Below are 13401 nucleotides of genomic sequence, written 5' to 3'. Positions count from 1 at the left end.
GCCCTGGGGGGTGTGAGGCCCAGAAGGACACGGCCAGGCTGACGTCCTTTCACCGCTGGCTTGCGACAAGGACTCCCAGCCTGTCCCCAAGCTGTTCTTCCAGGCAACTTGCTGCTGAGGCTGCCAGGACAGGGCTGTCTTGTGTGTGGGAGGGATGGCAATGGTCCGTGAACCCTCTGTCAAGCAGCCAAAATGCTCTCAGAGCTGCTAGTAATAAAAAAATTTCTCCCGAGTGAACAAGAATTGAGTTCTTGAGTTCAGCCTGGGGTATATGGGTCATTATTTGGAGTCACAGCTAGTCATAGGCTTGCTGGCCCAACATCGTGGGGACATGGGACTTGGGTCCCTCCTGGAGCAGAGGCTGCCTGCTAAGCTGGGGCTTGCAGAGGTCCACAGGGTCCTTGGTAGTTTTGCTTGTCCCTGAGCACCTTGGACTTTGCCTGAAGGGCTGAGAAAAGTGAGATAAGAATTGCTGCACTGGGGCTATGAATCTAGGACCTTTTTTATTTCAGCCTGCTCAACCAGTTTTTGCTCTTGGCTGAAAACAACCTGGCACACACAAAAAAAAAAAAGGCAGTTTTCCAGCCCGATCAGTTCTCCAATCTGGTTTTCTGTGCAGCTGTAGAAGCAGCAGTGCCAGCGTGGTGCTGGGGGAGGCAGGACCGCCTAGGCAGTGCCACCCCCAGAGGTGCAGCCACCATCCAAATCCAGCTGATCTACTGCTGGGGGACATCTAGCATGACATGCTGTCACCCTGCGGCACCGGGTGCTGGAATAGACCATGCAGGATGAAGCTGTGGGCTGGGAGCACTTAGTTGCTTGTTGGGGGATCCTTGTGGTGTCCTGCAGGACTTTGGTCTCTTGGAAAGCAGTGACAGGGCTTGTGGGCATCCTTCAGGAGAGGAGGAACGAGCTGGTTCCAGCCTATAGCTGGAGTCTTTGTCTCTGGTTGTTCTTGTCCCCTGTATGGTTAAACCAGGCCAGCTTGGGGTCTGTCTGAATGCAGAGAGGAGTGGGGTGGGGAAGCAACTCCAAAACAGCCTCTTCTTGGGTGCCTGCAAAGCCAGGCAGTAAATCAGCGTTGAGCAATGCGGGCTGGTGCGAGCAGACCTCTGGCAGAGCCCTGCCCGATGGCCTGGCAGGACCTTGCTTTGCAAAGCCCATGGCACCCCAAACAGCTGGGTTTGCAGCGTGAGGGGCTGAGCAGAAATACTTCTGCAACATTCATCACCCTTCAGAACAGTCCCAGCAGTGTTGGGGGGTCCCCCCTGCTTTTCTGGCAGCTGTGGTCTGGTGGTCAGTGAGACCTGGGCATGGGCCCTGTTGTCACGAGTGCCCTGTTGTCACAAGTCCCCTGCCACGAAGGTGTTTCGGTGGCTTTTCTCTGCCCCAGTTTTGTGGCGTGCAGCTCCGGTGCCCCGGGTGTGACCCGCCTTGCTGTCTTCTCTTGCAGAAATGGCAGCGTCGGTTCTTCATCCTCTACGAGCACGGGCTGCTGCGCTACGCCCTGGACGAGATGGTAAGTGCTGCCCGGCGGAGGCGCGTGGCCGTGTTCAGTCTGTGCGGATCAGCCGGGGCCACCTCTGGCTGCCCTTGGAGGAGCCCCTGGTGATGCTCCTGGTATGGCGTGGGGAGGTCTCTGTCGAACTGGTGAAGAGTTTTGCTCTCTGAGTTTGACTTGCTGCCAGGCTGGGTTTGCGTGGGAGCTTGGTGGACGGTCAATGGAGGATGACGGGTGTTTAGGAGGCGCAGAGGTCCCACCTGGCTTGGGGTTGATCAGTTGCTGACAGATCCCGTGCTGGTGGGGTCCCTCCCAGTCCTTTCTGCCCTGCCCTGTGCCAGCTGGGGTTTGGTGGCGGCGATGCCCGTGGAAAGTAGGTCAGCTGGAACGCCTTCCTGCTGCTTGCCCGCCCCGGAGCCGTGGCACGCCACCGGCGCTGCTCCCGTCGGTAAAACGGAGTGGAGAGACAAAAAGAAGGGAAACCCGTCCACTGCGAGCTGCAAAGTGGGGCCGATGAGACCAGTGGGGTCTGCCCTGCCGTAACCTCCCAGGGCTGCTGATTTATCCTCCTGGCTACAGCAAGCCCGTGGGAGGGTGCCCAAGGTTGAACGTGCTGGCACGGCAGGGTGTGGCACGGCACGGTGGGCGCCCGTGTGCTGGGATCCGCCTGGGCGGGAGGCTCACGAGGCCGGGCACACTGGGATACGGGGCAGCGTACGTGCACGCACGTGGGGCTGGGACGTGCGGGGACCCACGCTGCGGTGGGGAGGCTCCCTGCGAGGGCAGCGTGCCTCGGTCCTCCGCCGATGCCTCCTGCGAGGGCACTGTGGGATGGGGAGGCAAGGCAGCACAGCGAGTGTTGCTCGAGTTTCACGCCTTGTTTGTTTGTATTTTTTCTTGGGGTTGATCCAAGCGTCCTAAATAATTTAAATGTCGGGTGGGAGCGGTGGAGGCTTTCAATACATTTCTAGTGTCTCAGCAACCTGGCTCTGCGCTGGGCTGGTGTTTCATGTCCTACAGCGACAGGAGAGCAGTGTGTGGCTGGCTGGAGTGGGGAGATGCGCTGATCGGAGGAGAAGTAGAAGGATATTGGGAAACATGATTTCTAATTTTTTTTTTTTGGCTTTGCATCCCAGAGAGGTTCACCTGCCCCAGGCACTGCTTCCTCTGGGCAGGAGCAAATGGGCAGTGTCCCAGCCCCGTGCCCTGCTCTCCAGACCTCGTGGCACCGCTTGCCATCCCCTGGCAGCCCCATGCCATGGGGGACTGTTGCCAGGGAACGCACAGAGGATGGCGGAAGCATCCCACGGTTCTCCAGGCACCTTTTGGGCTTTTTCCCCTTGAGAAGGGTAAAAGTGGGGGGGGGAACACAAAACAAACAAACAAAAAAAACCAAAAACCAAAAACAAACTAAAGGGAGCATGCACATGTGCAGCATGGGTTGTGACCCATGGTGGTCCCAGGCTGGACCGCCTCCTCGGCTGCTGTGGGTCCCTGCACCCCTCCAGCCCTGCGTGCCCTGTGGAATGGCTCTGACCCCGCAGAGCACCGCCGGGACAGGGCATCGGGACGTACTGCTGCCATGGCCCTTCATGGTGCAATGGGTCCTGCAGGAGGAGGGCAGGAGGTCTGGTCTCGCCATGGCCATAGATGGAGGAGATGGTCGCAGCTCCCTTCTCCTCATCGGGGTCTGACACATGGTGTAAAAATACCCTCCTGACCTTTCCGCAGAGCACGTCACTGCGTGGGATCCGTGCTGCTGTTTGCACCGGCTCTGCTAAAGGTGTCCCCTGGCCATAGCTGGGCACAGCCTCCCCTGGCCCCTTCCAGCCCGCGGCACCAGAGCATCCCCTGCTGCCCCGGCCGGGCTGGGGCAGGAGGAAGAGCCCCTGAGCAGGAGGAAATGGGTTTTTTTTGCTGCTCAGTCCATGCAGGAGCAGGGCCAGGGGGCTGAGGAAGGACAGATAGGGACCATCTTCTTCCGCATGTGGGAACGTGTCCCGTGGCGTGTCCTCCACTTGACCTTGGGGGAAGTTGTTTTTCTGCCAAACCGCCAGTCCCTGACCCCTCTGCATCGGGCGCCGGCATGGCTCTGCTGGTGGGACCGGGGCCCCCCTCCAGCAGCCCGCCATGCCCCCGCAGTCCTACCCTCGCCCCGCTCCCCGCGGCAGGGCTGGGCTTGCTCCCTGCATGCCGGGGAGCTGTGTTTCCAGGGGGTCAGGTAACTCCTGCCCAGCTTTTCTGCTGGTCCCCGGAGTAACCCGTGCTCATTGCAGTGCAGGTTTCTGCTCCAGCAGGACCCTGATCCTGGTACCACCAAGCTCACAGCAAGCTCCCGTATGTCAGAACCAAGTGCCCATGCAGGTATGAGCCGTCAGCTGGTCTGCATGAGGAGGGAGAGCTGGTCTGTGGGGAGCAGCCGGGCGCAGTGTGTTGAGCACATCGGGGCTCAGCTGCAGTGCAGCTTTCCTGCCCGGGCAGGGCCAGAGCATGGCTCAGAGGGTGCCATGGTCCTGGTGGATTTGGGACCCACTGCCACCATCCCACAGCATCAGGCTGTGATGGCTGAGTGTTGGAGGTCACTGGAGGGGACCGGTGGCACTCAGGTCAGGCTGGCGGCAGGCGTGTCCCTGTGGGGGATGTGAGGACCTAGCTCTGTGCCCACCACACCTTGGGCATTGCTGGCTGGGGTTGCTGGGGGACACTGGTTTCTCCCTCAAGGTGCTCGCCTGCTCCTGCCTGGGGCTCTCCACCCCTCCAGCTGTGCCAGCTCCTTGCCGTGTCCCCACCACCTCTGCGGGCCAGGGAGGAGTAATGGGGCCTTGCCCAGGAGGTGCCTCTCCCACGCACAGCAGGGGTACTGTTTTTTTTTTTTCACATGGGGAATCCACTTTGCAGCCCATGCAGGGACGATCTACCCCCAGTATGCCCTAGTTGCCCCCCCCAGGAGCAGGGTGGGGGTCCCACGGGGGCCTCGGCACGGGGGTGGCCTCTGCAGCGTGCCGGGAGCCGGGCGGCAGCTGGCCGGAGACCTCCCAGGCTGTTGCAAGCAGGGATTGAATTGCTCTGCCTTGAACCTGTTAGACATTAATTTTGTGGGTTTGGCAATTTCACTAAAAGCAGGAGGGGAGGGAGGGGTGGGCTCGGGAGGGGAGCCCTGGGCTGGCAATGGCGGCAGAGACGCTACCGTGCCCGGCCGGGGAGACCCCGCATCTCACTCCCGGCGGGTTGGAGAGGGGTGGGGTGTGGAGGAGTGGCTTGAAGCCCAGCCATGAGCTGGGGAGACCTTGGGGGGGTCCCCGAAGACATCGGTGCTGTGGTACACAGAGGCCATGGGATGGGATAGCCTTGGGCACAGGAGCCTTTTGCCGTGGGGTGGGTCAAGTTTGGTGTTGGATTGGAGCGTTTTGGGCACGGAAATCCCTTAGCAGAAGGTGAGACAAGCGGGCACCAGTGGCCCTGCTGGCATCCAGCCCCCTTCTGAGACCTGCCCACGGCTGTCCCCGACCTGATCCCACGTTTATGCTCCTGCTCGGCCACCTTCTTTCTGTATGCCCATCCTTCCATCTGTCTGTCCTTCATCTGCCATACTTTCATTCTGAAAACCCAAACCAGTTCTGCGCGATGGCTGCAATGGGGAGGACGTGCCCAGGCCATGGACCTCCATCCCCTCAGACCCAGGCTGAGCCGCCAGACGCACTCCCTGGGGTCTCCCTCTTTCACGCTGGGTGCCGTTCCTGCCAGCAGCCCCAGCCTGATGCTGGCACCCAGAGCCTGCCTGGCTGCTGGGAATGCCAGGCAGAGCACATCCCTTTCCCCTCCCCAGGGAGCGTGCCAGCGGCCATTCCCGGCTCTGCCGAGCCTTGGCTAAGCCGAGCCTGCTCAGACGTGCAGAAATTCCTCCCTCCCAGTGGTGGGTGGATGCAGAGGTTGTGTGATTGCTCGGGGTTGCCTTCCTATGCTGAACCGCCACGATTACCCCTCGGTGCTGGCTTGCTCCTGCCGTTTGATAAACCTCCATGCGGGGCCGGATGATGTACAGGGGCCGACGTTTCTCCGCAGCGGGTGGAGGATGGCAAAACCGCTCTTACGTTGAATTGAGGGAAGGCAGGAAAGAGGGTGACAGGGAGCCGGAGACAGGCTTGGGGACGAGCCGCTGTGTTAAGAGTGTCTGAGGATGTTTGCCGCCGTGTGCTCCCCAGTCCTGTGACACTTCCTTGGTTTTCCCAGGAGATACGTTCCCTCATTCCCCGTTGCATGGAGTGCGAGACTAAAGCCTGCCAAAAAAACCTAAGACTTGTTTTAGAGGTGGAAGAGTCACCCGAAGAGCTTAGACCTTTGGTACTTCAGGATATTTGAAACTAGAGAGGATAAAGTCCTCAGGCTGTGGGCAAACAGCCCTGCCTGGGCTGGGAGGGATTGCGCTCAGTCACTCGAGGGGACGAGGGGGGACCCGTGCCAGGACGGTGAGCGAAACCTCCCCTGGCTGCTGCCTGCCCGGCGGCTGCATCCCAGTACGCTCTGTCCAGGAGGAGATGCCCAAACTGGTGCTGGTGGCTACACCCTCCGATGTTGTCCCATGCTGCGTAAGGTCTCGGTCCCCCTGGTAAAACACCCTGCGGTCCCCAGCGAAACAACCGCCGCTGCTGCAGTGGGAGAGCAGCCCGGCACCACGGTGCCAGGGCGGTTCGGGGGGTTTTGGTTGAGGTATGGGTGCTGCCAGAAGAATAGTGCCGGGGTAAGGGGATGGAGCCAGTGAGTGGCAAGTGCAGAGCGTTCGCCTCCTTTTGTTTTGATTGCTGCGATCTATAATTAGCGGCCGAGGTCTCTATAAATAGAGCGTTGCTGCGTGGGAACGTAGTGGAGAGGCAATGGGTGCGCAGGAGGGGTTTTGCAGGGATGGAGGTCTCGGCGCGTCTCATCAACGCGCTGTCCCGTTCCCTGGACCTGCAGGCGTGCGATGGCCTCAGCACTGCCTGGGGACAGATCCAGCCCTGTGGCTAGAGCAGGTCAGAAAAGAGGGTCTGGATCTCCAGCCCAGCTTCTTAATGACTCCTTACACGTCCATGGGCCAGGCCTAATCTCTGTGCCTCAGTTTACCCCTCTGCCACTTCTCTTTGGGCTGGGATTTATACTAGGTTGGCATTTGTGCCAGTCCTTTGCCCCCAGTGAGAGCAGAGGGGCAGCTGCATCCTGCGTGGGGATATTCTCCCATCACACCAGGCCTCCTTTCAGTGGCTGCCTGAGACTATTAATTTGGGGATTTTTTTTTTTTCTTTGCTGGTTTCTTTGAATATGCTGGTTTGAAAGCAGGACAAAATTCAGGCTCACCTGGGAGCATCTCAAACTTGCTGGTGTTGTGGATAACTAACGCCAAGGCGAGAGCATCTTCTGGATGGGCTTTCCCAGCTCCTCCGCGGGGGATCAGGAGGAGCATCCCTGGGCATGACGTGTCCTCCCAACAAACTGGTCTCGCTCCATGTCTGGCATCTTCCAGTGTGGTGGGGTGAAGCGTGGGGATGGGCTGTCAGCCCTGCCTCCACCATACCCCTTACTTGCTGGAGTCAAGTTGCTTTTTAAAAATGGGGGGGGGTGGAATTAAGACCACTGTTTGGGGGGGTCTAAGAGGAGCCTCCACGCCAGAGTTCACTCATGCATATGGGGTTGGGCGGTTGCATCCTCCGCAGCGGCATTGCAGAGCCCTGCCCGGACTTGCAGCACGGTAGTCCTGCTCCTAAGTCAGGAACTCGGGCGGATTGCGATAGCGTTAACCTCGGAGCGATAGAGCGGACATCCCTGCTCCAGCCTGCGCTGGCTGGGAGGGAGGTCAGGAGGGAGCCGGGAGCTGATGGGATCAGGGCGGGATGAAGAGCGAGGCCAGCCCGGCGTCTGGCAATGGTTAGGGGAGCACCGGGACCCCTGGGCCAGGTGTATAAATAGAAGAAGAGAGGCCAGCTCGGAGGTGGGAGGTCTGGCACCGTGCAGGGGGCTGCCGGGTCACATCTGGAGCCCTGCACGGCCCCAGGCCCTGCTCCCGGCCACGGAAACCCAAGGAATTGATCAATGGATAAAAAAAAAAGAGAACGGTGTAAGCATCGGTGGCTGCTGGTAGGGGATCAGAGGGAGGGAGGGATGCGTGCCTGCCAGTGCTGTGATGTGCAGATGTGCATAATTATTTCCTAATCACCCCCCCCCCCCTCCAGAATTCTCTTTATTTGGAAGAAAGGGACATTGTAAAACGTAACCGTCAGCAGAGTTGTGCCGTGTTAATTTTCATCGTTGTTCCCTCTGTTGTCATCTATATTGTTTTAAGAAGCCAAGAATCTGTGCATGTGGGGTTTTTTTTCTCCTTTTCAGATCAAAGCAGTTTACTTCAGTCTTGGCACGGAATGGAAATTCATTGGCAGGGATTAAAAACGAACCTTAAACATCCTGGCCTCTCTGTCCTTACTTTTTCCACACGTTTTGCCATTTAAGTATTTCCAAGCTCTCCCTGCCCCCTTCTCCATGGGAGCACCAGGCTTTACAGACCCCCGTTCCCCCATCCCCAGCATTTCTCCCCGTGGACGCAGTTTTGCTGGTGCCTCTGTTCACCAGATCTTCAAGACTTTCAGTTTCTGTTTAGCATAAAAAGCTTTTGGCTTGAGTCAAAGCGTGTTTCAAATTTAAAGCAAGCTGAAAGAGAAGGGGCTGGAGGGGAGCGGCTGTGCGAGGCTCGGTCGGCGGCAGGGACCCCTACCCTGGATTTTATCCAGGACGTGGGTCTGACTTGGTCTTGCAGCGGGAGGACTTTCTTCCCAGCTCCTCCGGTTTTTGGTTCGACCCCGACAGAAGGGGAAAGCGACCCCTTGCACAGCCGTATCCTGCGACGGTCCAGAGGTGGTTTGTCACCTCGGCGAACGCTGGTGATAGTGCCCTGCCAGTCCCACCAGGCTCCGTGCAGGAGCTCCTGGATTCATGGTCGTGGCGTGGATGGGAAATCATGCAGGATGTGAGCTGGCTGGGCTGGGAATGGTAGGCAGCAGAGACGGGGATATAACTGGTTTGGTGGGGAGCGGGGTGGAATATAGTCTGTGGGGAGGTTTCACCTGGGATGTTTAGTGCATATCTCAAAGATGATGCAGTAGAAATAAGGAAATGTTGGGAATAATTGCGGAGCAGCGATCCTTTCTCTCCCAGGAGAGCTGGGCAGGAGAGGGACACTTGAAGTCAGGGTGCAAGGGAGCTGGGACAAAGCACATCCTTGTGATTGCTCTACAGGAGATGTAGAGACAGCACAAGTGCTGGTGGTTCCTGACAGAGCTCGGAGATCTTTGATGGATTTGTTGTGTTTAATTTTCAGTACTGCTTTTGGGGAAAAAAAAAATCCATGAACCTACAGGGAGCCCTGGGAACTCGTTCCCCAGGACATCGCTGAAGCCGGGACCAAGCAGCCTTGAAGGGGTTGGGAGGATACGTAGATCTTCATTCATGGTCTTTCTAATATTAATGTCTTGCTTGATGCTGATCCCATGTCATTTTGTTTACTGGGTTGGGTGTGGGGATCCCATAACGATGGTTTCAGAGGGGTTCATGTCTTCCATTTCCTGTCTGCTCAAAGTGTCTGGCCCCAGTTGCTGCTGGAGGTGGGTCCTGCTGTCAAGACACCTGTGGGAACCTCCATGAATGGTTCCCTACCCTACCCTCTTCTATTTTACCTCTTTTAGTTTCATTTAGTGTGGTGTTTGGGGAACTAAAACTGCTGAGCTGCAGAAGGGCGGTTCATGGGGGCTGAGAGAACAGGGAACAGGGAAGGGTTCCTCCAGGGATGGCTCCAACACCAGTCCTGGCACCTGGGTCCCTGGCCAGGGACCATCGCTGGGGCCCCAAAAGTGCCTGGGTTTCCTGTGAGCTTAGGTGGATCAAGCTGGCTGTTTCTGTTCACATCTTCTCGAGCACGGATGGAGGACGCCGATGTCCACGTCCAAGCCCCCTGAGAACGGCGTTCGGTGCCTGCAGGACCCACTCGGGAGATGTCCCGGTGTGAAGCAGTCCACGGTGGGAGGTTTGGGAGTTAACAGAAAGCGAGAGGATGAAAGCGGAGTTGGGAGAGCTCGATACAGCCAGTGACCTCCTAATGAACGAGCACCTTTGATGACCTGGCCCAGGTGCTTCCTTCCTGGAAACAACACAGCCCCTATTGTCTTCTGCGGGGCGAGCTGCAAAGCTGGAATTGCTCTTACGCTGAGCAACGCGAACAGCTTCAAGGGGCTCTGTCCTTTCTGCCTTTTCCCTACTCCTCCATCTCTTGAGACCTAGCAAAGAGGTTTGTGTAGAAGACGTGTGCAAGAGCAGTGAGGGAAACGAGCTGGACTTTAAATTGCATTTATCATCTAGTTTATGGGAGGCAGAGCGATACAGGCGCTTGCAGCAGCCGGAGTTTTTTCTTTGTGACTTCTGGAAACCTGGGCTCCGTACCCGCGGCCTCCAGCCTGGCTGCAGGCTCTTGGTGAAAGAAAAATCGTGATCCGCTGTAAAACGTTAATGCAGAAATCAAACCCGCCTCTAACGGCATTTAGCAGTGAAGATGTCAGAGCTGGTAGTGAAATGACACAGCTAATTGCCGAGCGCACGATTACCCTCACGTGAGCCCTTTGGGCCCCGGCTGGCGTTCCCACCCTCCGCCTCGCGCGGTAGCCTCAGACCTGCCTTTCCTCTGCATCCCACCGTGCCCTAAATGTCGAACAAAACACAGCACTCCGGCAACAGCCCCGAATACCGCAGCGGTGAGTGACAGATGGTAGCACCGGTATTTACTACGGGCAGTTGCTCCAGTTGCTTTTTCCTTTTTTCCCTTTTTTTTTTCTTTCTGGTGGAGCGGTTGATGTGAAGGCAGCTGAGGAAGGGGCTGCAGCGGTGGGTGCCTGCGGTGGGTGCCTGATCCCACCTCTCTGCAAGCCAGGACAGCGCTGGGCTCCCAAATATCCCCCGGTCCCTGGGTGGCCGTGCCCATCCACAGGGACATGAACGAGCAACCCACCTAAGGAACTAACAAAACCACAATTTTTTTGCCCCGCTGTTGCTTGGTGCTGGGGGTGTGAAACGAGGTGCCTGCGGCACGGCCCCGTACCTGCCAGCTGCACCGCGTGGCGGTGGGGACGGGGTTGGTTTTAATTCTTTCCAGCCCTGTTGCGGGCCACCGGTCGAGGTTGTTGAGGACCAGCAGTGGGCTGTGGGCTACGCGTTGGGTAACGCCGGGCGATAGCACCATTTTTCCCGTTGCGTGAAGGAATCCCGGTGGCTGGCATATCCCTGTTCCTGCCGAGGGTCCCATCCGGGTGGCATGGGGTAATCCCATGGGGTAATCCCACCTGGCCTCGCCTGGTGGGATTCGGTGCTTGCAAAACCCTCGGTGACAGCTCAGAGAGGAGGACGAGGATGTGAATCAAACAAGGCAACAAAACTGCTCCAAAAGTCAAAGCACGTTCCCCCTTTTTTTCCCGGCAGAGATCCTGTATTCATTGATTGTTGACATGACATATGTGGGTTGGAGAAAGGCAGCGGCGGCTTCTGGCAGGGGAGGAAGGGGCTGGGGGGGCCGGGGGGGCTCTGCAAGCTGAGATGCTGATTACCGGGGGCAGCAAATAGCTTGCAGCTGCCTCCGCTCAACACGCTCTTTGTGGCTCTTGCAGCCACTCTTTGGACGCAGCTATTTTTAATTTCCCCAAGCGCGTGCACAAAGCAAAGGGGGTGGGAGATGCCGCCGGCGTCCCCCCTTCCTGCCCCCCGCTCCCGGCCAGCCCCACACTTCCCGGCTTCCTCCTGGCCTCTGGGGAATGGGGGAACTGCACCCCCCCGGGTTTTTTTGGGTCTGCCTTGGGAGCCGGCCTCAGCTTCCCCCCGCCCCGCACCAGTGTGTGCAGGGAGCTGGGAAAATGCAGAAATAAATAAATACACAATTAGGCAGGCGTCCAGCCATGGAGGGGGGGGATGTGTGTGCTGCAAAAAGAGGCTCCGGCCGAGTTTTGGAATGCCTGAGAAAGTGGCTGGAGCTGTGGGCGAGCGTGGGGTTGTGGGCTTCCCACCACTGCTCTCCTCCCGGCCAAGAAGGGGCGTCTGCGGCCCCCGAGGAGGAGGAGGAGGAAGGAGGGTGGCAGCTCCCAGCCTTGCTCTCAGGGGAGTTTCCCCCCATCGGCATCTCGCAGAGTCCAGGACGAGGCATGTTTGTGCTGGAGGTGTGATGAGAGCGGGGGGTCTCAGCCAGCCCTCGGCATGCTCTTGCCACGACTCAAGAGCAAACTTTCCGCCGGTGTTTTTGGGGCCGAAAGCTGAGGTGTGCACTCTGTTCAAGCAGCAACACAGTTCGGGGTTAATAAATTACTTATTTGCAGTCCTTGTTTCTCTGTTACGGGAAGCATTAGTGAATATTATATTTCTGGTTTATCCCGGACATGCATTATTCATCAGGTTTGGAGTCTGTAAAAGGGACATTGTCAGGTTAAAACTTGCGTGGAGACAAGCCGAGGTCTTCAGTGAGGTTTTGTAAACAGCTTTTCTCAGGGTTACTGAATGCAGGGTTTTTGCAGAAGTCTTCCACCTTTTGTCCGTGCTGTTTTGAGGCATTTCTGGTGAAAAATAAGAATTCCCGGGCAGGTTTTATTATTGATCTTTCTCATTGAGTTATCATGGGCTGCAAGATATATAAGGTGGAAAAAAAGTGCCAGCAAAATACCGCTTGTCCCTTATGCCGGACCACGTAACGGCGTGTGAATGTGCTTTTGCTGATAGGTATTTTGTAAGACTTTTTTATTTTGCCCTGTCCCTTCAAAGCTGCGGAAGAAACTCTTCCCTGCAGTCACTGAAGTCTGACTGCAAGTAGGCAACAAGATAAAACAGCCAGTCAGGCTTGCTGAAAGTTAAAATTACCATAGGTAAATCACGTGCGCAGCAACTTACCGTTACCCTTCACCTCCTTCCCGCAGGATCCAGAGCTGATTTGTGTGTGTGTATTAACGTGGCTTGCACCCTGCCACCCGCCGCGGGCAGCACGGCTCCTCCGTGACCTCTTCTGCTTTTAAGGGAGAGCAGGTCCCTGGGGCAGAGGTGCTGCGTGCGGGGCTTGGGCTGCTCCGGGGGCCGGGGAGAGCTGGGGAAGGCTCCCACCTACCAGGGAGGGGTTTTTTCCCATGTTTTCCTGGCACGCGCCCCAGGGCCGTGCCACGTCTCCGCTGCCATCGCACCCCTGCGCTGTGGGGCTGCAGGGATGCGATCCTGGGGGTCCCTGCTCTTGCACAGCCGGTGCTGTGGCTCTAGGTGCCGTAGCTGTGGCTCTCCGTGATTTTATGGCCAAACAGTGCCCTGGGGACCCGCAGCAAGGCTGTGGGCTGCTCTCTTGCTGTAGCCCACGGTTGTCACCGCTCTCCTCTTGGTCCCCATACAGTGATGCTTGCAGCATGTCACCCTTTGCCACGGGTGACAGGGTCCCTGGCGAGAGGAGGCGGAGGGGACTGGAGCACGGGTTGGTTTGAGACATGTCCCAGCAGCACCCTGAGCTTGCACGGGATTTCTACCCCTTGTGATACTGCAGCTGGGGAGAAAGGGTGGGTTTTTGGAGCACGCCCAGCCTTGGCCCTTTCCTCCTCATTTCATCAGCCCTGCTGCAACCCCGTCAATAAAGTCACAGCAGATCACCGGGGCGCTGGGGAGCTACTGGGATATAATTAGGGTTTTGGTTCACTTTTCTGGCTGCTTTCCCATTAGGGGAGGGACAGCAAGGATTATGGACGGAGCAGATGTGTGGAGGAAGGGGGCGTTTGGCTTGCATGGGCAGTTAATGCCATGCACAGGCCGATGCTGGGGGGTGAAGTCTGTCATCCCAGGCATGGGGGATGGAGAAACCTCCTCAGGCTCATCCCCCTCAG

At 57.7% G+C, this 13401-nt stretch overlaps 1 protein-coding gene across 2 annotated transcripts in view; it reads left to right on the top strand.

Annotated features, from left to right (window-relative positions):
* The window catches only part of MPRIP (myosin phosphatase Rho interacting protein), an 86637-nt gene that overhangs the window by 12467 nt on the left and 60769 nt on the right, over positions 1-13401 (top strand). For both annotated transcript variants that reach the window (XM_075515112.1, XM_075515111.1), the window contains exon 3: positions 1454-1519. In XM_075515112.1, coding sequence (XP_075371227.1) covers positions 1454-1519 — 66 coding nt within the window. The remainder of the gene's footprint in view (positions 1-1453; positions 1520-13401) is intronic.

This window comes from Mycteria americana, chromosome 12, assembly GCF_035582795.1.
Source record: "Mycteria americana isolate JAX WOST 10 ecotype Jacksonville Zoo and Gardens chromosome 12, USCA_MyAme_1.0, whole genome shotgun sequence".
Taxonomy (NCBI): Eukaryota; Metazoa; Chordata; class Aves; order Ciconiiformes; family Ciconiidae; genus Mycteria; species Mycteria americana.
Note: the sequence above shows the minus strand (reverse complement) of the source record. Positions and strands in the feature narration are given on the sequence as shown.